Genomic DNA, 26,556 nt, shown 5'->3' on the forward strand with positions numbered 1-26,556 from the left:
GGTACATCTCTAGTTGGTCGACTGCACAGTGGTAGCAACCAGCATCTTTAAACTGACACATCCTAGCAGCCTTTGAATGTGATCAAGGAGCTCTGACTTAACATGCTTGTCACCTGCAGATAAGCCCTTTTGTGGGCACAGAAGCTAAATCACGTGGTTCCATCTGTGTTAGGCACACAGGTTCATTGCTTTACCTTCAGATCTGTGATGGTCACAGGCTTGGAGAATCTTGGCTGGCTCATCTCAACCCTTTGTGCTTGTCTGGATCGTGACGTAGACATCTGCCACATTTCTTCAGTTTCAGCTGGAAAGGTCATCTTGCTACCTGGCAAAGAAAACTACACTGCTCCCATCTGGCGGCAGTTATCTCGGATTGCTGCATCATCAGCTGCTTCTGAAAAGGACTGCCCTGTCCTCCGGTGGTTTCGTGCATCGCAGAACCATAGAAATGGCCCTTCCCAGCTCAGGTTCTGCAGCGCTGTTTGGTGTCTCCTTAGTATCTAAAGGGGCTGTTACACAGGCTTTCTCTGAGATGAATAAAGTGGAAAGAGCGTTGTTTGGACAGTCAGCAGAATGACAGATTCTGCATAATTAGCCATGGGACTCCTAAGCCTCACTCAGTTCGTCTCTTCATAAAGCAAAATGCTAAGATTAATTCTGTCTAGGAGCACTGTTGATACAAATTCTGTAGACCTGTGATTTAAAAAAAAAACCTGAAATACCTGGGGTGCCTGGGTGGTTGAGTCGGTTAGGCGTCAGCTTTCAGCTCAGGTCATGATCCCAGGGTCCTGGGAGCAAGCCCCGCATCAGGGTCCCTGCTTAGCGGGGGAGCCTGCTTCTCCCTTTCCCTCCCTCTATTTATTTATTCCCTCAAATAAATAAATAAATAAATAAATAAACAAAAAAAATCTCTTTAAAAATTGAAATATCTATAAAATGACTACTCGGGCTGTTCACAAAATACTTACGAATACATAGACATTTTGTAATTTATATTAGCATTTCTGATTCTGATTGGAAATAAGACACATCATGAATTTAATAGCTTTTTTGGGGAAAAGAAGATCAACTACTGCATTCAATTTACATATTTGTCGCAAGAAAAATTCTAACATCCTAAAAATTCTAATGTAAAAAAATACGCGTCTTAAAATGGAGATTGTGTCGAATGTCATAACACCCTTACTTGTCAGTACATGGTAGTGTTGTAAACAAATTTTTAAAGTGAATTTCTAGAGTTAAAATTGACAGTTGAGCAGTGTGAGTGGACTGTAAAATATTACGAGAAAATGGGAAATGTTACTACTGAGATACAAAGATTCAAGATGACTGTGGAAATTAAAGACGTCATGGTGAATCTTCATGTTCACCTGACTCCTGAAGAAGGAAGCTGTGATAGGAAATGTACAAACATGCAGTCTGGTAGACACTGTCAACATGCACACTTGGAACATTTGAGCCCATTAACATTTTTGTAAACACAGAATTAATGTGTGTATCGGATGAAAACACGCAAGAGTGCTTTCCGATTGAGGCTCTCTTTGGTTATAAGTTGCAGAAACCTAGACAAGGAGACTTGGAAAAGAATGCACATTGTGAGGCTACACCAGGAAATGGCCCCAGGTGTCAACAGACAGGTGCTCAGGTGCTGCTGGGCCTCAGAGGAGGTAGGGGGAGATTGAACAGGACTCCAGTCTTCTGCCTCACGATCTAGAGAGTCACTGCTTTGCCTCTCTATCAGTTTTGCATGTGGCTGCTAGCCTCAGCACTACATCGGAGCCTCCTCTCAACTTCCCACACTGGCGGCTTCCCTCTGTGTCCCTCTCCATCCAATCAGGGATCACCTGTGTGCAAAGAATAGCCTCGAAACTTTGTTGTTGTTGTTGCTGCTGCTACCCAGGGTCAATACGCGGGATGGTTCAAGCTAAATTATAATGGTCTATGAGCAGACAGATGGACTAAGTGCCCAGTCTTACTAATGCTTATCCCAAAGCCTTCAGCTTTGACAGCTTTGCAGCACCGTATCTCTCTATAACCCCTGTTAACAATGGCACTGAACACCTCCTACAGTGTTTGGGGAATGAGATCTAAGGACAGAGTTCTAAGAATCTGTGGAATGCTAAGGTATAACCAATCCAGAGCATTTGAGGATTTCTGTTAGAGTTACATAAAAATTTTTTTAAATGAATTTTGGTCTTTAAGAGAAAGGTTTGATGTGGGTGTTAAAACATCTGCCCACTAATTAAGTTATACTTTTCTGGTGTCTGCTGTATTGAGGAACACTTTGATACCTGTATTTTGTGTCTTCTCAGGAGCCCATAAGGCAGGAAAAGCAGGAGAATTCCTCAAGGTCAATTGTCGATCTAAGTTGGGGGAGGGGTGAGGAGGGTTGAGAAGGAAGAGAAAGCATCTTGAATTTGACAACTGTTATTATAACAATTATTAAAATAATTTCCAAGCCTCTCTGGTTAAGTGCTGAATTATTCTTTTTGAAAGTTCTTGGTTGAATCTAATCTCTTTGAGCCTCTGTTTTCTCTAGCTAGTCATTGTCCTTAAGGGAAAAGTAATACCCAGCCTCACAGGATTGTAGTAAGAGTTTCTTAAGAACTCAAAGTGCCTAGGAAAGTGGTTGGAATATATTTCTTTCTTCTTCCATCTGTTTGTTCATCTGTTTATTGGTAGGTTCTTTGCAAGATAATTACTATTCTTCTCTTTTCCTGACGTAGGTGTTCAGCAGTTTTTCTGACTCTTGCCACCCAGTCCCATGGTAATATCCCTGAGACCCTTGAATCCAAGAGTGCCTTCTAGGCCAGGCCAGCCCTTAGGCCCAGCTGGTGATGGCATCGGTACCATTAACAGTGACAGCACAAAGCTGCAGCCACCACAGTTGTCTGACTGGCTTTTTGAACATGACTCAAAGAGCTTGTTTGTGTGTTTCCCTCACAGGTGGATTTGCCATCGTGTTTCTGGTGAGGACAAGCAACGGAATGAAATGTGCCTTGAAACGCATGTTTGTCAACAATGAGCATGATCTCCAGGTGTGCAAGAGAGAAATCCAGATAATGGTAAGGCTGTTGAAAATGTGCCCTCTCCTAAGAAGGGTGTTGGGGGGTTTGGGGAGGCTTGTTCCTTCCCTGAGATGGCAGAGGAGCCTCAGCACAAGATGTGAGTAAAGAGGCTTGGGGTAGAGCTTTCTTCTGCCGTCTTGGTCACCGTTAGCTGGAGGCTGAGGAGGAAGGAGGGTGCTGAGAGAATTGATCAACTTTTAAGGTCAGAGAAATGCTTGTGTATCAGGATAAGTTTATTTCATGACTTCATTCCCAGAACTAACTGTGGAGTTTAATCCAGAAACCCTAGCTCTCCATTGAGCCTCCTCTTCTAGACTTGTCTACTGCCAATCATGGTTTTTATCTCTCTTGAGCTTCTCAGCATTCTTTGAATATACCTTTGTATTTTATACATGTAGTTCTGTCCTCCAGAGATGGTTTTCCCTTTTCTTGGACTAGAAGCCTCTTACTCATACATACTGTATGATTTCATTTATAAAAGTCCAAGGATGGGCAAAAGTGATCTATGGGAACAGAAATCAGGAAGTGGCCATCTGAGTGTCGGAAATTGACTAGAAGAAGGTGTGTGGGAACTTTCTGGGCCATTGAAACATTCTATATCTTGTTTTGGGTAGTGGTTATACAGGGCTATACAAGTGTTAGAATTCAACCGAACACCTTAAGATCCGTGCATTATTACTATATGTAAATTATACCTCACATCTTAAAAACTTTGTTTTCACTATTCAGATTCATACTGTGTTTAAAGAAAGAGTCTCTGTCTGTTAGAGATATATGCTGAAATATTTGTGGATGAAATAACATGATGTCTTAAAGTTAATGAGTGGATTTAGAAGAGAAAGTTGGCAGAGGGTTACGATAGAAGCAGAGCGGTGGGTATGTGGCAGTTTGATAGTCTCTTACTTTCACTTCTATTTGATATTATACATTAAAAAACTTAGTCTTTTTTTTTTTTTTTTTAAGCGAGAGATCAAGTGTAGGGGGGTAGGAGCAGTGAGAAAGGGAGAGAGAGAATCTTAAGCAGGCTCCACACCTGACACAGGTTCAATCTTACGACATAGGCTCAATCTTATGACCCTGAGATCATGACCTGAGCTGAAATCGAGTCAGAGGCTTAAGTGACTGAGCCTCCCAGGGGCCCCCTCAGATAGTCTTTTATTCCTTTCTGTTTCCACAATACTTTCGTTTATGCCAATTATATTGCTTATCTTTTTATCTTATACGTAATTCTGCCATCGGAAGCTAAGTTTTTAAAAAAATCAGGACCGGGGCGCCTGGGTGGCTCAGTGGGTTAAGCCTCTGCCTTCAGCTCAGGTCATGATCTTAGGGTCCTGGGATCGAGGCCCACATTGGGCTCTTTGCTCAGCAGGGAGCCTGCTTCCCCCCTTCTCTCTCTGCCTGCCTCTCTGCCTACTTGTAATCTCTGTCTATCAAATAAATAAATAAAATCCTTTAAAAAAATAAATAAAGAAGGTCTGTCTTTAAAAAAAAATAAAAAATAAAATTAAATTAAAAATCAGGACCTTTATATTTCAGCAGCCTGCTTGGCATAAAGTAAATACAATTGATCCTTGAATAATACAGGGGCTGGGGAGTTGACCCCTGAAGAGTTGAAAATCCTCATATTACTTTCAGCACCCCCAAAACTTAACTAGTAGCAGCCTGCTGTTGACTATGAGTCTTACCGGTAACATAAACAGTCAATGCACATTTCGTATGTTGTATTATACACGGTGTTCTTGAAATAAAGGAAGCTAAAGGAAAGAAAATAGTAAGAAAATCATGAGGAGGGGCACCTGGGTGGCTCAGTGGGTTAAGTGTCTGACTCTCCATCTCAGTTTAGGTCTTAATCTCAGTGTTGTGAGTTTAAGCCCCACTTGGAGCCTACTTTAAAAACAAGAAAAAAAATCGTAAGGAAAATAACATTTACAGAACTGTACCGTATTTAAGTGAAGAAATACACATCTAGATTCACGCTGTTCAAACTCCCGTTGTTCAAGTGTCAGCTGTACTTAATAGACTGGATGAAATGAATGTATGAATAATGGTAATATCTGATCCAAATATTCACCTAGAGATGATTCCTTTATGCCCGGGATTTTCATGCTCTTGTAAAGAATAAAAAGAGGTCTAAAAAAATGAGTGAAGGTGGCATTGTAGGGATTCCACGAGGCTTTGCTTCCCTGTTCTCCGCTGTGGAGTTGGTCCTTCGGGCGCCACTTAGAGTAACCAGCTGTACGGCAGTTGGGTGAACTGAAAAAGACCTCAGGATTTTAGAGAGCCTCGTACTACTTTAGATTCCAAAAAGCTGAAACCATTTGCTGAGAGAAATAAGTGTTGTCGTCATCATTGCAAAACAGTAACAAAAAACCCCAAGGTCCAAATACATAGGGCCCCCAGATCCGTCCTCAAAGCATCAGTGTGAGCCCTCGCCCCTGCCACAGAGCTCGGGACAATCAGCCTCACTGCATCTCCCGCCAGCAGCCACTGGGTTTTCTGGCGGCTTCTCTTTGCCCTTCCTCTCCTTGTCCCTGCCATGCTGAGCTCTCTCTCACACACACTCCCTTTCCTGTCTTTGCTTCTACTGTTTCCTCTGCCTGGAATGCCCTTCTCATTCATTTTCTGGTGTTATGAAAGTAATCCCATTCTTTAACTTTCTCCCACTTGTTCAGAAACATGTTTGAGGGCTGGCTCTGTGCTAGGCGGGTATGGAACTAGGAGGACATAGGCCCCTTACAAGGTCACAAATTAACACAGCCGACTGGGAACTCGGTTACATGAGTTCAGGTTCTGGTCCAGCTGTGTATTAGCTGGGAAAGATTTGGTTCCGTTTTGAGTTTATATTTTTTCACAACTTAAATCACATAGGTGAACTAAGCCTTTCCCCCAAAACTTCAAGCACTTCCCTGAGGGGCCCTCCTCTGTCACTGCAACGTCCCAGAAACAACCGCTTTTGGTTGATTCATTTGATATGTTTCAAAATAACATGCTGATATTGCTAGTTCCTGATTTTGTTTTCTCCATTTTAGGCAATATATATTATGGAAAGCAAAAATTTAGCTCTCTTTCATCCCCTGCACGCCCTTCTCCCCAGATACCTGCAATCATGCTCACTTCCCATTTGCTGCAAGAAGTTTTGGCAATATGTTAGTCACAGGAGTATTAGTTTTTACATGTATGAAAACACTGTTCTTGGGGCACCTGGGTAGCTCAGTGGGTTAAAGCCTCTGCCTTCGGCTCAGGTCATGATCCCAGGGTCCTGGGATCGAGCCCCGCATCGGGCTCTCTGCTCCGCAGGGAGCCTGCTTCCTCCTCTCTCTCTGCCTCTCTGCCTAGTTGTGATTTCTCTCTGTCAAATAAATAAAATATTAAACAAAACAAAACAAAACAAAAAACACTGTTCTTGCAGAGTCTTCTGGTGGACTAGGATTACTATTCTTTTTCTGTATAACTCTGTTTTCACTGGAATTAATAATCTTTTTCAATTTTTTGGTCTGTCTTTCCTATGTACTTTTCAGCAGTTTAACCCCAAACTCTCCCTAGGCTGTAGAAATCATTAAAAAAAAAAAAAAACTTTTAAATGCATTTATGTGTTCTGTCCATTTTATCTTGAAGAAATCTCAGTCTCCTAACTCAGTGAAATCTGGTTTGGTTGCTCTCTAGGCCCAATTTACAGTCTTATCTTGGAATTTCTTAGTCATTCCCTTTGCCTCACTTTTTTGTTAGATTTCCTGACTCAGGTTTTTTTGCTTTACTTCCTCATTTTGGTGGAGTTTATCCTGTGGTGGCTTCCTTATGCATAGTAGGTAAATTCTTGAGACCTTAAAAGTCTGGAAGTATCTTTATCTTATGCTCACACATATGAAACCGTGTGTATAGAATTCTGGCTCAGAAATCATTTCATTTGAATCATTTGAAAGCATTGCTGTACTATGTATTCTAGCGTTCATTGTTGTGCATAGGAAGTTCGAAGTCATTCTAATACTGGCTCTTTGGGTGTGACCCATTTTTCCCCCCTAGAAATTTATGTTTCCCCTTTGTTTACAGTGTTCTGAAATATCTTGATGATACACCTTACTGTGTACATTTATTATTTATTAGTAAATGGTGTCCCCATGTAATCTAGAGACTCCTAACCTTGCATTGTGAGGAATTTTGGCCTGTCTCATTTGATGATTTCCTTTTCTGTCTTCCTTTTGTCTGAAATTGCTGTTATTTTGGATGTTGGTTCTCCTGAATTGATTTTCTAATATTTCGTGTTTTCTCCCTTTTCTTTTTCTTCTCCCCCCCCACCCCGCCCTACTTTCTGGCAGATTTCCTCAGCTTTACATTCCAAACACCCTGCTGAATTTTTTATTTATCAGGCTTTTTAATTCCAAAGACCTTTCTGTTTGTTTTTGTTTTGTTTTTAACTTTGATGAAATCCAGTTTATCTATTTTTTCTTTTTGTGGAACATGTTTCTGGTGTCATTTCTTTTTTCTTTTTTTTTTTTTTCTTAAAGATTTTATTTAGGTATTTGACAGATAGAGATCACAAGTAGACAGAGAGGCAGGCAGAGAGAGAGGAGGAAGCAGGCTCCCTGCCAAGCAGAGAGCCCGATGCGGGGCTCGATCCCAGAACCCTGGGATCATGACCTGAGCGAAAGGCAGAGGCTTTAACCCACTGAGCCACCCAGGCGCCCCTCTGGTGTCATTTCTAAGAACTCTGCCTGCCCCTTGATTCTGAAGATTTTGTCTTTTTTTCTTAAAAGTTTTATAGTTTTACGTTTTACATTTAAGTCTGTGGCCCATTTTGAGTTAATGTTACGTAAGGTGTGAGACTTCTGTTGAGGTTCATTTTTTGCTTCTTTGTTCCAGCACCCTTTGTTGAAAAGGCTATCTTTCCTCCATTGAATATGTTTGTCAGAAATTAGTCAGGCATATTTGTGAGAGCCACCCAGGCACCCCTAGTTCTAGAATTTTTTTCTACATTCCTTAGGATTTTCTATATAGACCATTGTGTTACCTGCAAAGAGAAGCAGTTTTATTTCTTCCTTTCTGATCTGTATCCTTTTAATTTCCTTCTCTAGTCTTCTTGCATTGGCTAGAATTTGCAATACTGTGTTGAGTAAGAATGGTGAGTGGACATCCTTGCCTTCTTTCCAATCTTAGGAGGAAAGAATACTTTCACTACTAACCATAAGTTTAACTATGGTGTGGTTTTTTTTGTTCTTGTTGTTTGTTTTTTTGTTTTGTTTTTTGTGTTTTTTTAAAAGATTTTATTTATTTGACAGGCAAAGATCACAAGTAGGCAGAGAGGCAGGCAGAGAGAGGGGAGGGAAGCAGTCTCCCTGCTGAGCAGAGAGCCGGACGTGGGGCTCAATCCCAGGACCCTGGGATCATGACCCGAGCTGAAGGCAGAGACCCAACCCACTGAGCCACCCAGGCACCCCTAACTGTGTTTTTTTTTAATGAATTTAAAAAATAAATTTGAGGAATTGTCCCTCCATTCCTATTTTTCTAAGAGTTTTTAACCATGAATGGGTGTTGAAGTTTGTCAGATATTTTTTCTCTGCATCGAGTGATATGCTCATGTGATATTTCTTCTTTAGCTTTAATATGGTAGATTATATTGACTGATTTTCAAATATCGAACCAAATTTGCATCCCTGTAGTAATCCCCACTTGGTCATGGTCTATAATTATTTTTATTTATTTTTGAATTCTAGTTTTTAATATTTTGGATTTTTATAGCTATAGTGAGGGTTAATGGTCTGTAGTTTTGGGAGTTTTATTAAGCTTTTTCTGGTTTTGGTATTAGGGTAGTTCTGGCTTTATAGTATGAGTTGGGAGTTGGGAAGTGTTCCCTCCTCTCTGTTTTCTGGAAAAGATTTTGTAGAATTGGTGTTTGTTCTTCTTCAATTAAGCATTTGTTAGAATTCTCCAGTGAAACCATCTGGGTCTGGGAATTTCTTTTTCGGCAGTTATTAATTTATAAAATCAGTTTCCTTAATACTTATAGGGCTATTTAAATTACCCTTTGTATTAGGTGTGTTGTAATAGTTTGTATTTTTGTGGAATTGGTCCATTTCATTTAAGTCCAATTTATGCATGTAGAGTTCGCTGTTAGTGATATTCTTGTATTATCCCTTGATGTGTTCCGGGTCTGTGATAAAAATCCTGATTCATTCCTGATATTGGTAATTTGTATCTTCTTTTTTTCTTTGTTGGTATTGCTAGAGGTTTGCTGCTTGATGTTTTCAAAGACCCATCGCTTTGTTTAATTGATTTTTCTCTATTTTTCCATTTTTTATTTCATCGATTTTTATTTTTATACTTACGTATTATTTCTTTCTTTCTGCTTGCTTGGGTTTATTTTGTTCTTTTTTTCCTAGATACTTGAGGTGAGAGTTGACACATTGACATATCATTATCACCTAGAGTTCATAGTTTATTTTAGGTTTATTTGGTATTATACATTGAGTTTGGTATTGTGTTATGGATTTTGACAAAGGTATAAAATGCATCTACCGTTATAGTATATGGAATAGTTTCACTGCCCCAGACATTGCCTGTGCTCTGCCTGTTGATCCCACCAAATTGCCCAGCCCCTGATAACCACTGATTTTTATTTTATTGTCTCCATAGTTTTGCCTTTATTTAGAACATCATATAGTTGCAGTCATTCTATGTGTAGCCTTTTCAGATTGGCTTCTTTCACTTAATATGCATTTAAGTTCTTTTCATGGCTTGATAGCTCATTTCTTTGTAGAGCAGAATAATAGTCCATTGTATGGATGTTTCACAGTTTATCCATTCGTCTATTGAAGAACGTCTTGGTTGCTTCCAAATTTTAGCAACTATGAATAAAAGCCGCTATAAACATCTGTGTGCAGGTTTTGTGTGGGTATAAATGTTCAGCTCATTTGAATATATTGCATAGATTATCAACTAAGCAACTATTATTTCAACTTTGAAGCTTTCTTTTTGTTTTTAAGCCAGTACTTAAATTTTCATTTTAATTTTACTCTATGTTTTAAAAATAATTTTTCTATTGTGGTCAAAACCAACTAACGTAAAGTGAGTTTTGTTTTTTTTTTTTAATTTTATTTATTCATTTGACAGAGAGAGAGATCACAAGTAGGCAGAGAGACAGGCAGAGAGAGAGGAAGGGAAGCAGGTGCCCTGCGGAACAGAGAGCCCGATGCGGGGCTCGATCCCAGGACCCTGAGATCATGACCTAAGCCGAAGGCAGCGGCTTAATCCACTGAGCCACCCAGGCGCCCCCATCTTAACCGTTTTTAAGTGCAGTGTTTTTAACTGTTGGCACAGTGTATGTAGCTGTTTTGTGTACCTCTTGTAAGTGGAATCATACAGTATTTGTCCTTCTATGACGGGCTTATTTCACTTACTATAATATTCTCATGGTTCATCCATATTGTAGAAATGACAAGATTTCTCTCTTTTTTAAGGTTGAGTCCTTTTCCATTATAAATATATGCCACATTTTCTTTAGCCATTTATCCATCAGTGGACGTTTAGGTTGCTTCTACCCCTTGGTCATTGTGAATAATGTGCAGTGAACACGGATGTGCAAATATCTCTTCAAGATCCTGCTTTTAATTCTTTCGGATATACACCAAGAAGTGGGATTGCTGGGTAATATGGTAATTCTGTGTTTAATTTTCTGTTTTCCACTGGTGGCCGTGCCAACTTACATTGCTACCAACAATGCACAAGGGTTCTAATACCTCCACATCCTCGCCGGCACTTGTTATTGTCTCTGTGTGTATTTGTTGAGTAATGGCATCCGAACAGGCATGAAGGGTTACTTTCTTGTGATTTCGATTTGCACTTTCCTGATGCTTAGTGATGTTGAGCATCTTTTCCTGTATTTGTTGACCATTTCTTTGTATAGCTTGTAAATATTCTAATTAATGTTGCATATATTAGTTATACAAGGATACGTTATGTACGTAGATGTAGTGTGTATGTGAAGGAGGAAGTCTGGGCTCCCCACTTGGCTTTTGCTGGCATGTCTGCAGGCAGGGGCTGCAGTTTTTCCCTGTGATTTTTTGGCTGGAATAGAGTAGTTAGTGTCTGTGAGTTTCTCTCTTTCCAGGCTGCCTTTTCCTGGCTTTGGCTAGAGAGAGCAAGCTTTTATTGGTGTTTTTAACTCACTAGTTGCTTCAGTTTCTAGTCTGGGATCTATGGGACAAAAAGAAAACTCGGGCAGCTCACCATCATTTCATTCCTCGGGCTCTAAAGTTTCTAGCTAGGCTGTTTTCTGTCCACATATCAGACCCTTCTTATTCTGCTTTTTAAGATCTATTCTAGTCTCCAGAGTATTTATATTTAGTTGTACTTAGAAGGGAGAATAAGCAAAAGCACCTTGACTCCATTTTCCCAGAAATGGAAGTCTTCTTCAGTTTGTGCTTTTTTTTTTTCCTTAAAGATTTTATTTATTTATTTGACAGACAAAGATCACAAGTAGGCAGAGAGGCAGGCAGAGAGAGAGGGGGGGAAGCAGGCTCCCTGCGGAGCAGAGACCCCGATGCTGGACTCGATCCCAGGACCCTGGAATTATGACCTGAGCCGAAGGCAGAGGCTTTAACCCACTGAGCCACCCAGGCGCCCCTAGTTTGTGGTTTTTTTTTTTTTTATTTTTTTTTTTTTTATTTGACAGAGAGAGAGGGATCACAGTAGGCAGAGGGGCACACAGAGAGAGAGGGGAAAGCAGGCTTCCTGTCGAGCAGAGAGCCCGATGCGGGGCTCGATCCCAGGACCCTGAGATCTTGACCCAAGCCAAAGGCAGAGAGAGGCTTAACCCACTGAGCCACCCAGGCGCCCCTAGTTTGTGTTTAAACTCTTTACATCATTTAGTAAGACTTTAGGAGGAAGCAGTGATAAAAGGAAGTATTCAACTTACTTAAAAATTTTTTTCTTACCATTTTAATCAAAAGCCCTCCGGGACGTTTTTAACCCTCCTAGGCTCAGACTTCTGTCAGATAGAGGGCATACCCTAACCCTGCCTCGCTCAGACAGTGTCAGAATTGTGAAAGCAATTGGAGGAGGCAACATGCTTTATAACAGGCTAAGGCTTGAGTGTTAGTGGTTGGAGAAGCAGCGTCCTCTCTGCACTGACAGCAGAGTGAGGATGTGCGTGTTGCACACACCCAAACTCAAGAATGGTTAGTGGTTTCAACAGAGACATTTTATTTTGACAAATGCTGTGTACCATTTACCAGGGTATGGTAGGAGGCCTTCAGTAACATTTGGGACATGTGCCCTGATGGAACCAAAGGGATTTGGGTTTCTGGCAGACAGTTGGAAGCTGGGTTTTGGAGTTCAGATTCCTTTTCCCAAAGGTAGGAAAAGATGAATTATCTTCAGACTTAAAGGGGTAAGAACTGAAGCCCAAGATGTACCAAGTGCTGTTCTGTGTTCACGTCTCCTGGCCCAGATGGATTCCATCTGCGGTGAGCTTGATAGGACAGTGAGCTGCCACCCGTGACATTTGAAGCCTTGCTTTCAACAGAAGAGATCTCAGAAGATTTGAGGCGAGAAAATGTTTCCATATTCCTAAAAGAGAGGAAGGTAGATTGTGCACAGTAGTGACATCAGGATTGATGGGGGACAAGAATCTGGAGCAGATTATTTAAAAAGATGCTTTGAAGCTACTTTTTGTGTAAAAAAAGATACGTGTGTGTGTACATAATACATAATACATACTGTTTGGATTTGCCTGAACAAACCACTGAGAGGATGTGAGAGAAGGAGAGGGAGGGAGGGTGAATGGGAGAAAGGGAGAGAAACAGGGAGGGTTCCTTATAGAGGATGAGGACTGGAGTAGAAAATTATTTCCTTTTTTTTTTTCTTTTTGAATGTTAATGTATTACTTATTTTAAGCAGGGATCCAAAGAACCTTCGGGTTGGGTAAGAGCAGGCCATGTCATATCAACATCATGGCCTTTTTGGGAGGGTTTCTGGATGGGAAGCTCAGGGGAGTGCACTAGGTCCAGTGTCTAAAAATTGTGTCATTTGGGTAAGGACACTCACCAGAGGTCTGTGAGCAAGTTGGAGAGTCTAGGCTGGATTCCAGGAGTAATAGCTACTGTGTATAACGGTTCCTGACCAGTGGTTTGATACTAATTTGGAGGAAGCCTTCTAAGAAAAAAGCCCTGCAGCTTACCATTAGTTTTATGTTATTTTACATTCAGCAAATAACTTGGTTAAAGAGAAGACACACTTATCAATTATGTACCTAATATAAAGTTGAAAATTATAACCACTACATTGGTAATAGAATCAGGATCCAAAATGATCCTTATGAATTGGAGCAATGGACTGATTCTAATGAGATGAAATAACAAGGCAGGGTCACACACTTGAATTTTGATTTTAACAACTTTACAAGTATAGTTCTGGGAAGGCAGAGATTTAAAGCAGTGTAAAATGGAAAAAGTATTTTAGCGGTCAATTAACTCAATATGAATGTGTAGTGTAATGCAGCTGCCAAAAGGATAAAAATGCCATTTTTAGCTACGTTAATAAAATGAATAGTAGGTGATGATGCTGGTCTGCTGTGCATGAGTCAGACCACACCTGGAGTATTCCATTCATTTCCTGGGGCCGTTCTTGTCAAAAGGATACAGACAAAGCGAAGCATTTAAGTGGTGATGCAACTAAAAAAACATGTCTATGAACATAGGTATATTCAACCTAGAGAAGAAAAAATTTAGAGTCTAAATAATAACATTTCAATTGTTTAGAAAGTGAAAAAGAAGACTTGCTCTTTTTGCTCTGAAGGGGACAGTCCAGGAACAAGAGCTGGAAGTTTCCAGTTGGATGTAAGGAAGAATTCATCAACAGTACAAGCTGTCTGCAGTCGGGCTGAGGGTCCAAAGATGTGACATTTTTTAAGAAAACTGCTTCTTGGGGCGCCTGGGTGGCTCAGTAGTTTAAGCCTCTGCCTTCGGCTCAGGTCATGATCTCAGGGTCCTGGGATCGAGCCCCACATCGGGCTCTCTGCTCAGTGGGGAGCCTGTTTCTCCCTCTCTCTTTGCCTGCCTCACTGCCTACTTGTGACCTCTCTCTCTGTCAAATAAATAAATAAAATAAAATAAAAAAAGAAAAAGAAAACTGCTTCTCAAAAGGCTCTAGCAGAGATTACATTTTGTGCTGCCTGACAGCTCTGGATGAGTGCTGCTCGGAGAACCTTGTTTTCCTTTTCTTTCTCCCTCCTGCGTGTTTATTTTTTCCCTAGCTTGTCATGCTACTTTTCTTTGTAAATTGAGATAAACATTCACCCTTTTAAATATAATTCAGTGGGCACCTGGGTGGCTCAGTGGCTTAAGCCGCTGCCTTCGGCTCAGGTCATGATCTCAGGGTTCTGGGATCGAGTCCCACATCGGGCTCTCTGCTCAGCAGGGAGCCTGCTTCCCTCTCTCTCTCTCTGCCCATCTCTCTGCCTACTTGTGATCTCTCTCTGTCAAATAAATAAAATCTTTAAAAATAATAATAAATAAATAAAATTCAGCGATTTTTAGTATATTCACAGGGTCATTTACCCATCACCTTGTATCTAATTCCAGAACTTTTTTTTTTTTCATCATCTCGGAAGGAGACCCATCCCTGTTAGCAGTCACTCCTCATGCTCACCTTGCCACAGTCTTTGGCAAACATAGTCCACTTTCTGGTATATATTTGGGACATTTCATATGAATAGAATAATCTAAATATATGTACTTTCATGACTTCTTTCACTTAGCATAATATTTATGGTTTAACCATGCTTAGCATGGATGAGTGCCTTCTTTATGCATGTGATAGCATGTGTGAGTACATTTCCCCTTTTCACGGCTGCATAATACTCCATGCACGTGTGCGTGTGTATCACATTTTGTTTATCCTGACGGACATTTCAGTTGTTTCCGGTTTTTGGCATTATGAATAGTGCTGCTGAGGACATTTGTGTACAAGTTTTTGTGTGACCATGGTGTTTCATTTCCTTTGGGTATATACACAAGGATGAAATTGCTACGTCAAGTGGTAACTCTGCTTTTGGAAAAAATGCCAGACTGTTTTCCACAGGATCTTCACTATTTTATATTCTCCAGCAACATATAAAGTTTCCAGTCTCCACATCCTTGGCAACATTTTTTATTGTTTCTATATTTTGATTATAGCCATCCTTGTGGTTTGGAGTGATACCTCATTGTGGTTTTGATTTACATTTTCCAAGTGATTAATGACATTGAGCATCTTTTCATGTGCTTATCAGCCAATTTTATATGCTCTTTGGAGAAATGTCCATTCACATCCTTTGCCAATTTTTACATTATGTTGTCTTTTTATTGTTGAACTTATGGGTTCTTTATATAGCTTGGATACTGGATCCTTATCAGGTGTATGGTTTGCAAATTTTTTTCCCCCATCCTTTGCATTGTCATTCATTTTCTTATTAGTGTCTTTTGAAGTGCTAAATTTTTTAATTTTGATGGAGTGTAGTTTATCTGTTTTTTTCCCTGTGATTGCTTGTGCTTCAGGTGGTATTTCTAAGAATATTACCTCATCGAACACCGTGAAGATTTGTGTGCATATTTTCTTTGGGGAGTTCTTAGATCTTTGGTCCAGTTTGAATTAACTTTTGTGAATGGTATGAGGTAGGGATCTAATTTATTCTTTTGCATGTAGATAATCTAGTTGTCCTGAAAGGTCCCCCCATAATGGGTCCATGACTAAAGGAGCGAGACTGATACAAAGTGAAGGTCAAGCAAAGTTTTATTTCGCACCAAGCATCGAGAATCAAACCGACCGTTCGGGGCCGTCTCTTGCAAAGAGGCGACTCCTCTCTGCCTTACAGACTAGTTTTTAAGGGCAAAGACCATGTGGTTGGGCCTGGCCACGCACAGGTGGCCAATGAGATTGTAACACACAGAGAAAGCTGCACAGTCATGCTAGGTCACACATAAGTGACCAATAGAATTACAGTTTACCCTGTAGTAGATATTTGAACTAGCCTATCACCTTGGTCAGAATTGGCACCTGAAAGGCGCCCAAAGGGCGGGGTCCATACTCCTTGGTAGCAAGGGAGACAGTATGCTCCCCCACTGATTGGATACCTCCACCTGGCCTGACCCACCATTGTATTTGGGCTTTGTTACCTGGGACTGGTTTCGGGACTTGTTTTTAAGTAAGTTCCCTGAGGGAGGGCAGGGTCAGTTTAAGTTTTACTGTATAAACAACAAAATCACTGTCTAACGGGATGGAATCGCTTTGGCTAAATAGGCCCTTACAGTCCCTGCATCATTTTTTGAAAAGACTTATCTTTCCCTCATTGCATTGTTTTGGCACCGTTGTCAAAAATCAGTTGGCTGTAAGCGTATGGGTGCTAGCTATTCAGAGGATGTTGTGGCAGAATGTAAATCAAGGAACTGCATTCCTCACAGGTAAGATATCACTAGGAAAAGAAATAAGTCAGCTTAGTTACTAAATTGATTGATGTCCTGGAGCAAGCTTCTTCTCTCCTTCTGCATTGGTAACAGTTTACTAAGCAGCACACATCTGTGGGCCACATTTTGAGTGGCACTGTTCTAGATCTTCGCTACTTTAAGGGGCCACTGAGGAGCAGGATTTGGGGCCCTTTCCTAGACCTACTGGATTGGAATCTCTTTTAAACAAGATCTCCAGGTGATTCATATGCCTATTAAAGTTTGAGCAGCACTGTTCTAAATCAGATTTTAGATGACTTTAAAGATCTATTCACTAAGTACAGGATTAACTAGTGAGTAAGACTCAGTAATTGGAGAGTCAACGTGAGTGTGGGGATGAGAATCATATTTGGGACTTCTTATGTAAGCAGAAGCCCAGATACCTTGGCCTTCATAGAATACCAGGTCTAGCCTAGATCTCAAAGTGTTTCTTTTTTGGGGCGCCTGGGTGGCTCAGTGGGTTAAAGCCTCTGCCTTCGGCTCAGGTCATGATCCCAGGGTCCTGGAAGCAGGGAGCCTGCTTCCTCCTCTCTCTCTCTGCCTGCCTCTCTGCCTACTTGTGATCTCTGTCTGTCAAATAAATAAATAAAATCTTTAAAAAAAAAAGTGTTTCTTTCATTACTGTACTGGACTTGATGTTTTAGTGGGCCTGTGAATAATTCCTCAAAGAGAGTTATAAAGGAAGATTAGAGTGATTGAGGGGAAAAGGAACAAAGAAAAGTAAGGCAGAAGACTTTTACAAAGCATCCAGTAGGAGAGGGGCGCCTGAGTGGCTCCGTGGATTAGGCTACTGCCTTCAGCTTGGATCAAGATTTCAGGGTCCTGGGATCGAGCCCCGCATTGGGCTCTCTGCTCAGCAGGCAGCCTGATTCCCCCCCACCCGCCGCCTGCCTCTCTGCCTACTTGTGATTTCTCTATCAAATAAATAAATAAAATCTTAAAAAAAAAAACTAACTTGAAAAAAAAGTATCCAGTAAGAGAAATAAACAAATTTCAGGCCTTAGAACTGGATTCCTTCACCTTTAAGTTAAAAAGAAGCTGAAATTTGCTTAAAATCCTCTGTGGAACCATGGTGTGATCCCAGAAGTAGGAATAGTGCTGAGTCATAAAAAGCAGAAAATGTTGAATATTTGAATGGAGGATCAAAGCAGGTAAATTATCTCTTTGGAAGCTTAATCTTTGCAAATACAAGCTCTATCAGTACTAGGAATTTGCAGATATCATGCTGACATTCCAAGGAAAGGTGACCTGAGCAAATATATAGGGAAATTAGTTATATACCATACTCATTTTTACTGTCTGGAGGTGACTGGCATGTTACTGATATGCTCTTTAGAATGCGATCTTCTTTTTTTCCTGAACTTAATATGAAGGTTTTTATAGATATACTTACTTGGGGATTGAATCTTCCTGCTGTAGGAATTTTGAGCATAGGGATAGAATACTGTTTTGTGCTACAAGCAAACTTGATATTTGTGATAACCTATAAGATCTGAGTTGAAGGCATGATTTTCAATTAGCAATAATCGCGCCTCGGATAAACCTCATTGACTACAATACTGCCACTGCACAAAGCTAAAGGCATGATTTTCAAATGGCAGCTTTTGCGTGTATTTATGAAGAAAGTTTTTTAGCACCTCAAACAGTTAAATGTATTAATAAGGCCACTACAAATCATTTAAAATATCTACTTAATAAAGCAGGTCTTCTAATAGCATGTTCATGTCAGTACTTCATTAGTTCTCTGTAATGGTAATCTAAATATAAAGTTTAAAAGGACAATACACACTTCTTAGACTTACCACTGTTTAAATCATGTAATATAAACTGATCTGATCAATAATTTAACTGAACTTTATCCACTCCCCTTAAAATCACACTTTGACTTACACTCAAAAAATACAGATTTTTATCTCTGTGTACCCCAAATAAGAGTCGTAGCCAAGGGCATCAAGGCATCCTCCTTATATCCTGCCTTTTCCTGAGTAATTGAGCTCCAAAACTGTGTGGGTTCTGTCCCATTCCTCTGTCTCCATTTCTGTTCTCCAAGTCTGGAACTGGGCTTTTAACCAAAGCCAGGGAATACTTGGGCCTCCTCTGGCCTATTGGTGCTACGAACGGGGCAGGGTACCCTCCATGTGAGTCAGTTTCCCTTTGCAATAAGTTTTTCTCTTGGTCTTTTCTGCATTTCACAGCCATTTAAATCGATCTTCTCTATCAGTTGCGGACTAGTGAGATATTACTCTAAAATCTGAGATGTTGCTGCATTATCAGGTCGTTAAAAGTGAGTGCCATGGGCTCCCTCCAAAGAGGAGATCTTTTCTGCTTGGTCGTCTCTCAGGAACTCTGCAGAAGACAAAATGAACGGGAATTTGGACTTGAACTGATCAGCAAACAGCTTGGCAACTAACTGTTCTAGGATGCCATCTGCAGATGTTCATTATCTAGTTTGGGTCCTCTAATAGCTCTTGACCTCCTCTTGGCTCTACCAAATTTTTTTTTCTTCCTTCCTGAGTCTTTATTATTCCTCTTGGGGTGAGGCAAATCAGAGGTGGTATTGCAGATTCTTTTTCAAACAGTTTCAAACAGTAATTCAAACAAATTACTAATGTGGAAACATTAGTCTTTCATTCCTCCTGTGAACATTTGGAGAACATGATCTTCTGCTCTATTTTGGCTTCAGAACTCCCCTCCAGTTCTTCCTCCTTCCTCGACTGTGTAAATGAAATCAAGTTTTTGAAGCGTTGATGATGAGAGTAAAAAGCAGGAGGAAGAATGGGGCTCTACGACATGAACCCTGAAATCACATTCTGTTGTGCAGAACTCGAGAGACGGCTTTTTCTGCCTCATCATCTCCTTTGTCTGTCATCCAAAGTAGTTGCTCTAAGCCTTTTATTTCTCTCATCAAGCTGCTTTCTCATTCCCTTATACTGCAAACGTGGTCTTGATCTCTACCAAAAACAGAACAATAGGACTGAACTCACTGAAGTTCCCCTTCTCCAGCTGTAAACCAATATGCATATCCAATTTCGTTTCCTTCCTGCTCCTCTTTCTAAGACCAGTCCCTTTAATGGTGCCCTCAGTCCCCACCCCCTCATCCTGTGGGACTAGGTTTCATCAGTCATCCTTTGTCCTCTCCTCTATGCTGAAGGTTTCTGCTCCTGGCTCCTTACACTCTCTCATGCTCAGTTCCCTCTCATCCCAAGAATTCCTTCTGGCCATGCTCTTCCTCTCCGGAGCACAAAATGTTCCAGAAGACTCATCTATACTCACCAACTCTTATGTGCTCAACTCTTTGCAAGTCCATTTCTCCCTCCCCCCATCCCATCCCTTCTCTGAACTGTTCTTGTATCGGGCTCCAGTGACTTCCCACTGTCAGTTCCAGCCGTCCCATTTCTATTTTTGTCTACCTTTCTGAAGCAGCAGTCGTTCTCACTCCCTCACTCAGAGGAAAGTTCTAATGAATTTTAACTTTGATGCTCAGGGTTCAGGTATATTCATTTGATACCATGAGACTTCTTGTTTTGGTATATAATTTTAGATTAAAAGAGACTTTATATGTCACTCTAAGGAGCCAACTCTCCAGTTTGTGTAGTGGTAGTTACTGTTTTTATGGTCTGAACTGTCATGTTTGTCTGGTGACTCAACCACTTACATTTCCACTATCCTCCCCCTTTTTTAAACCAAACAATTTATTAAAACTAGGTTGTTGTTGTTTTTTAATCTTGAATTTGTGCAAAAATCCTTCTACCCAGCTTGCTCACTTTTTCTTTCCCCAACTTACTTCTTAATGACATTGGATTTTAAACATCATCGTTACAAAGATTTGCCTCTAGGGATGCTGAAATAATGATAGCAAGGTGTGAGGCAGCTTCTGGTCCTGAATGGGTCCTGACACATAGGAAGTGCTCTGTCAACATTGGCTGGCTCCGTGAATTCCATAAGCAGCCCCAAGGGAGCATATGCAGTTCCAACCAGAGAGCTGGAAACAGGACCCATCTTATATTCCATTTGCTTGACTTGGAAGGCTTAATTATGAGCAAAATGTTTAGGTTGGGAGGCCACCATAGGCCATTCAAAACGTTGTAAAGCGTTATTCTTTTCATATATTTCCTAAAGGGAGAAAAACAGTATACAAACAATTTAAAAGTCATGTTGAATCCACTTGTGTACCTACAACCAGGAAAAAAAAAAAACCCACCAGTTTCTTTTTTCTGAATTAAAAATTCACACGTTTAAATAATTCATACTGTCTGGCTCATACTCTCTGCAGTACTTCTGGAGATGGGCGTCTTTGCTCCTGACTTACGGGGAGCACTGATAGAACAAGCACGTAGGCACCCTGTGTGCAGCTGCTTCCAGAATCTCGTTCAGGAGCGTGCTGTGCTTTAGTAGGGCTATAGAACTGTTGACTGAAGAGCTGGCCATGAATCTCAGAGACCACTGCAAACCTGCTCTGGACCCTCCTCTGCAGTCTTACCGCTCACTGCGGTTAAGGTTATCTGTATTTAAATTATCTGTGCTAATGGAACCAATGCGCTCATTCTGTCCCTACTGGTGTCTGTATCTAATACTGTATTTCTCAACTCTTCTTTACAGAGAGACCTGTCAGGGCACAAGAACATTGTTGGTTACATTGACTCCAGTATCAACAACGTGAGCAGCGGGGATGTGTGGGAAGTGCTCATTCTGATGGACTTCTGTAGGGGTAAGTATATAACCCAGACCTTGAGCTCCCATTGTCTGGCACTTTGATTGTCCAGGGCACGGGGTTCATTTCAGTGAATGTGCCCTAATGTCTGTTGTTGTGGTTTTAAAGATGTGCGGACTGTGAGACTGAAAGATACAGAGCCTGCTGTCACCTCTTGGTTATTCTTCTGGCAAACGATTTGAAGTGGTGGATGATCCAAAACTCCTCTTTTGTTAGCTTTAGGCAGGTTTGGTGCTTGTTATGTGAATGAGAATGTATGAGGGTGAGGAGGAATGTGTTACTTGTGATGCTTTAAAACAAGCAATGAAGGCACATAATAAAGTCCCAACTCCAGATGGACCGAAGAAAGGATTCAGCCTCTCCACTCCCTCCCTCATGTGTTCTCTTCTCCACCCACACCTCCGTCCTTGTGTTATGGGGGAAAATAATTCTTTTCGTCTAATGGAAATGACCTTTCCTCTCCTTGCTTGCAAGCTGTAATTGCCAGTAAGGCTATACTCAAACGATGCTGCTGTGAACAGTGGAGTTAAGTAGTTGAAAGCTTGGAGTTTCACGAAGCCTTTATCTTGGGATGTACAGACTGTAGCATGACTTGATTCAGAGTTGACTGCCTTTCATACAACCAGTTTGGAGGTCTGGCTCTTTTGGCCTAAGCAACTGCCACTTACAAGCTTGGGTCACTGCCTCACTGTTTGGTGCCCTGTTTTATAATCATCCGTACTTCCACTGAATTTTCCTTGCCTTTAAAGATACTGTCCATAAATTAAATATGTGGTTAATCCCCAAAATGTAATGTTAGCTGATAATTTCAGCCAATTCTGTAAGAACCCTAAGCCAATTTTATAAGATACTACCAAATTTGAACTTGGCAGTTTGTTTCCTCCTCTCCATTCCTTTTTGGATGGTAAAATGTTTCGAGACAAGGCAGTGGGAGCATCCAGGGATCTGGATAATTTTGTAAGTGAGGTCAGCAGTCTTCTGGTCCTGGAGATGAAATATTGGTGGAGCATTTCTGCATTTTTGGCAGCATATAGTGAGTAAGGCTAGAGAGACCAAGCCATTCCTAAACTACAGACCAGAAAGCTGTCTTCTTCCTGCTTCTGGGGTCTCTTGTGTAGTCTGATTCTTACTAAAGAATACGGCTGGTTGAACCTGTGGCCTTATCCCGTACAAACAGGGACAGCGTAACCAAGTGGCTAGAGCAGGACCAGACTGTCTACTGATCTTCAAGATGTCGTGAAAGCGGCTCACATCTGGAGTACTTTATAAAATAGACGGGTTTTGCTGCATCAGAGGAGGCCCTGGATTGTAAGAAGACGAATCTGGGTCTGGGAATCAAGACACTTGGGTTGCAGTCGTGGCTCAGCCAGTGACCTTTGTCCAGGTTGCTCTTCTGTGGACAGCCCATTCATTGTCCCGAGTGAGCGGTGAGTCAGAATGTTGCTAACCTCCCGCTTGCTCTGTGCCCCCTCGCAGGAGGCCAGGTGGTCAACCTGATGAACCAGCGCCTGCAAACAGGTTTTACAGAGAATGAAGTGCTCCAGATATTTTGTGACACCTGCGAAGCCGTTGCCCGCCTGCATCAGTGCAAGACTCCTATCATCCACCGCGACCTGAAGGTAAAGGCCCCACTGTTTCCCTAAGTGCCTTCCTACAGGCTATTTTCCATAGGCTCCAGGAACGGGGAAGACACTTGGGGGATGTGACAGATCAGGCATGGTAACCTCCTATTTTTTCCATTCTGCTTGGTGAGAGAAGATACAAAGAAAAAAAAAGAAAGTAGAGTACAGGTACGGCTTTTATTACTCAAGTCGCCTTTAGAAATCCTTTATAGATATCAACTGACTGAATACATGTTTTTGTTTTTCCGGATAGAGTCCCAAATTTACGGTCAGGGGCATGGAAAATGATAGACTAATTTCAATAGTTTGCAAACAGTGATGCTTGGTATTTAATGTCTGTTTCATATTTTGCAAAATCCGTAAGTGAATTTTAAAATTTGTTCCCTGGGCAACCACTAATCCGCTTTCTGTTGCCCAGTCTGTACATGTCACATAAGTGGCTCATACAGTAAGTGGCCTCTTGTGTCTGACTTCTTTCACCTAACCGTGGTGTCAGAGTTCATCTGTGTTGCAGTATGTAACGGTACCTCATTCGTTTTCATGGCATGATTGTCGTAGTGTGGCGAGACCATGTCTTGTTCATCTAGTCCTCAGTTGATGGACATTTGAATTGTTTCTACTTCAGGTAGTATGAAAAGACGACTATGAACATCTGTGTGCTAGTTTTAAGTGGGTGTCTGTTTTCAGTTCTCTTGTGTGTACATCTAGGGGTGTAATTGTTGGGTCATGTAGTAACCGCAGTTAACTTTCAGAGGAACGGCCAAACTGTTTTCCAGAGCGGCTGTACTATTTCACATCCCAGCAGCAATACGTGAGGGTTCCAGTTTCTCCACATCCTCACCAGCTCTTCTTGTCATTTTTATTTCAGCCAGCCCAGTCGGTGTAAAGTGGTACATGCATGTTGGCATTTCTGTACTAAAGCAGCTAGCTGATGGGAAGGTAGTACATACCTTCAGAAGCCTTAGCTAGCCTTCTCCAGTGACCCTCTGCAGTGAGCCCTTTTTCTGAGTAGAAAACGGAGAATGCGTTTCAGTAATTATTATGAGCCTAGCATAGTACAAGTACATAATTCTGTGAAGGTGGTATAGATAGAATGTGGTTCCTACCCCCAAGATGTTTGAAGTGTTGGTGAGAGGATATAAATGAAACAGAGACAGGTGACGTACAAAGGTTCTAGAACAAAGTGTGGAACAACGGAGAATCGAGCTGCTTACTGTATGGTCAGAGAGTGGGACTTCATGGGCTGGTGGGATATGCATGGTCATGGAGAGGATGAAGAACATTTTAGGCTTCCTAGAGAAGGGGACGAGGAGGCTTAAGAGCTTAAGAGCGTGCGTGTCCATCTCCAGGAACACCCCTGGCACAGTAGGCGCCTGATGGGGCATGGAGGTAAGGGCAAGAGGAGGAGGCAGAGGCGACCACTGAGCATCCTTGTAGAGAGTGCTCTTCCATGTTCTTAAACAAAATCTTTTATTGGAACTGGATTAAATGAGGCCTCGTTGGTGAGTCATTGCATTCCTGTCGATAATACCTCCCTAATTTACATATTCCCAGTATGGCAGTGCCCCGTGGTGCTCAAAGTGCTGCTGCGAGGCAGTGACGAGAGCCAGAAGCGCGGAGCTCAAGGTCTAGCCCGGAGACGGGGTAGGACAGTGCTTGGGCTCAGGCAGCGGGAGCCCCAGACTCTTTCTTCATTGCACTGAACAGTCTGTGAGATAGGTTAGCAGAGGCACGTGGCTAGAGGGGAATAAGAGGAGAGGCTGCTGTGTTCTGTTCCCCAGCTCGCCCCTGGCCCTGTGCCCCTGGCCCTGTGCCCCTCAGCCCTCCTTGGTGCTCCTGAGAGGCGGCTAATTCTGCTAATTACTCTCTCCTTGTACCGGGCCTTTCCAATTATATAGTCACATATACACGCATATACTGTGCTGACGACACAGTATTGGACTCTGTAGTTGTGTCTGAATCCAGAGTGGGGACCGCCAGGTGGGCACCCGTAGCTCGGGAGACTTGCCATTTCTCCTCTACCTTGGAAATAGTCGAATGTAAATAGGGGCCTCCTGGGAGGAGGCCTTGGTTGTAACTGTTCAAGAAGAGTCCCTCCTGCTGTCGATTTTAGTCATTGACTCCTGGTTGTTTTGATGGAAGCTTTCCCAAATTCCAGATATCCCCCACTCCATGCCATTTAGCTGCTTTCGTTAGCAAGTGAGATTTTGTTGATTTCTGCTAAAATGTGCTTGGTGGGCAGTCCCATTTGCCGACCACACTGCCAGCCTCCTGAGGCCCAACTACAGAGTCCCCTTGTACCTCCTTGTTTGCCATCCTGTAGTCTGGGACACTCGGAGCTCCATGTCCAGCTGCTACAGTGCCAGTAGTAGCCAGAGCCAAGAAGTTCTTTATTCCCCTGTTGGCCGGAGAGAGAGTGCCAGTTGCTGGTCTTCAGGTGTCTCTCTGAGCAGGATTTACATCTGGTGAGGTGGCCTCACCTTGAACACAAGTTGGTAGGACATGAAAAAGAGCGCAGGCCAGGCCAGCTGTGGATCCGCTTATTAGGCTGCCCTGTGTGGGGGTTCATTGTTCCTATCCAGAACTGAGGCGAGCCCCCTCTTGCCCTGCCCACCACACATGCGGTCTCTCCTTCAGTGTCTGTGTAGGAAGTAAGTTGAAAGTGGTCCCCGTCCTTAAGCAGCTCACGTTCTACAAATAACCAAGACAGAAGCTCTGTTCTTCATTGGAGGTCTTTCCTCAAATACATTGTTTTAACATTTTCACCACGTCCCTGTTTTGTTTTGTTTTAATTTTTCTCTCTCTGAGGAAATAAAGAGATCACTGCAGATCATGGGTTCATAGAGCTGGGAAGGTTACCTGAGTCAGCCTTCTCCTGTTACCAGCGAGGAAGCCTCTGCCCAGAAAGGCTGTCACCTGCACAGCTAATTCTGCGATCAAACCAGAGCAAAGGCCACGGGTCTTTTACTCCCATCTTGGTTTTTATTTGGTTGGTTTTGCTCTGTTATACTGTGCTGTTTGTCTAGGCACTTAAGAAAGGGGAAGAGGGGCGCCTGGGTGGCTCAGTGGATTAAGCTGCTGCCTTCGGCTCAGGTCATGATCTCAGGGTCCTGGGATCGAGCCCCGCATGGGGCTCTCTGCTCCGCAGGGAGCCTGCTTCCTCCTCTCTCTCTGCCTGCCTCTCTGCCTACTTGTGATCTCTCTCTCTGTCAAATAAATAAAATAAAATCTTAAAAAAAAAAAAGAAAGGGGAAGAAAGGGCTAAGGTTTAATAAGTGCGTTCAGACTGAAAAAATTGTGAATGTGTCCTCTTTTGTCAGAAAAGAGATTTTGATTTCACGAAGTACAGTAGGATGAAGATTCTTATCCCATTTTTAGAATCATAAGTTTGAAACCCTACATTTGTCAAATTCTCCAGAATTTCTAGTGGTAATAAATTCTGTGACCGAAATGCCTGAATGCCGTATCTGCTTGGAATAATGTCAAAATGAAGGGTCAGTAGGAGGGGGCTTTCCAGACCTTTTAGCTAAAGCTGTGAGCAGAGTTTGGGAGTGGCGAGTTCAATCACTCTATTAAGCCAATAGGTTGGGAAGTAAGGTCAGTACTATTAAACTTGAAAAGAGCTGGAAGACCTTAGGATTGTAACCAGTGTCAGGCTAACATCTCAAGGGACTTGGCCAAAA

The 26,556-nt window shown here is 41.9% G+C and overlaps 1 protein-coding gene and 1 pseudogene across 12 annotated transcripts in view; one reads left to right on the forward strand and one right to left on the reverse strand.

Moving 5' to 3' along the window:
• LOC123925575 (AP2-associated protein kinase 1) overlaps window positions 1–26,556 on the forward strand; it is a 172,342-nt gene that overhangs the window by 75,933 nt on the left and 69,853 nt on the right. For all 12 annotated transcript variants that reach the window (XM_045978906.1, XM_045978909.1, XM_045978901.1 and 9 more), the window contains exons 3-5: window positions 2,947–3,065; window positions 21,140–21,248; window positions 22,728–22,870. In XM_045978906.1, coding sequence (XP_045834862.1) covers window positions 2,947–3,065; window positions 21,140–21,248; window positions 22,728–22,870 — 371 coding nt within the window. The remainder of the gene's footprint in view (window positions 1–2,946; window positions 3,066–21,139; window positions 21,249–22,727; window positions 22,871–26,556) is intronic.
• Window positions 17,998–18,117, reverse strand: LOC123926212 (annotated as a pseudogene).

This window comes from Meles meles, chromosome 15, assembly GCF_922984935.1.
Source record: "Meles meles chromosome 15, mMelMel3.1 paternal haplotype, whole genome shotgun sequence".
In the NCBI taxonomy this organism is placed as follows: domain Eukaryota; kingdom Metazoa; phylum Chordata; class Mammalia; order Carnivora; family Mustelidae; genus Meles; species Meles meles.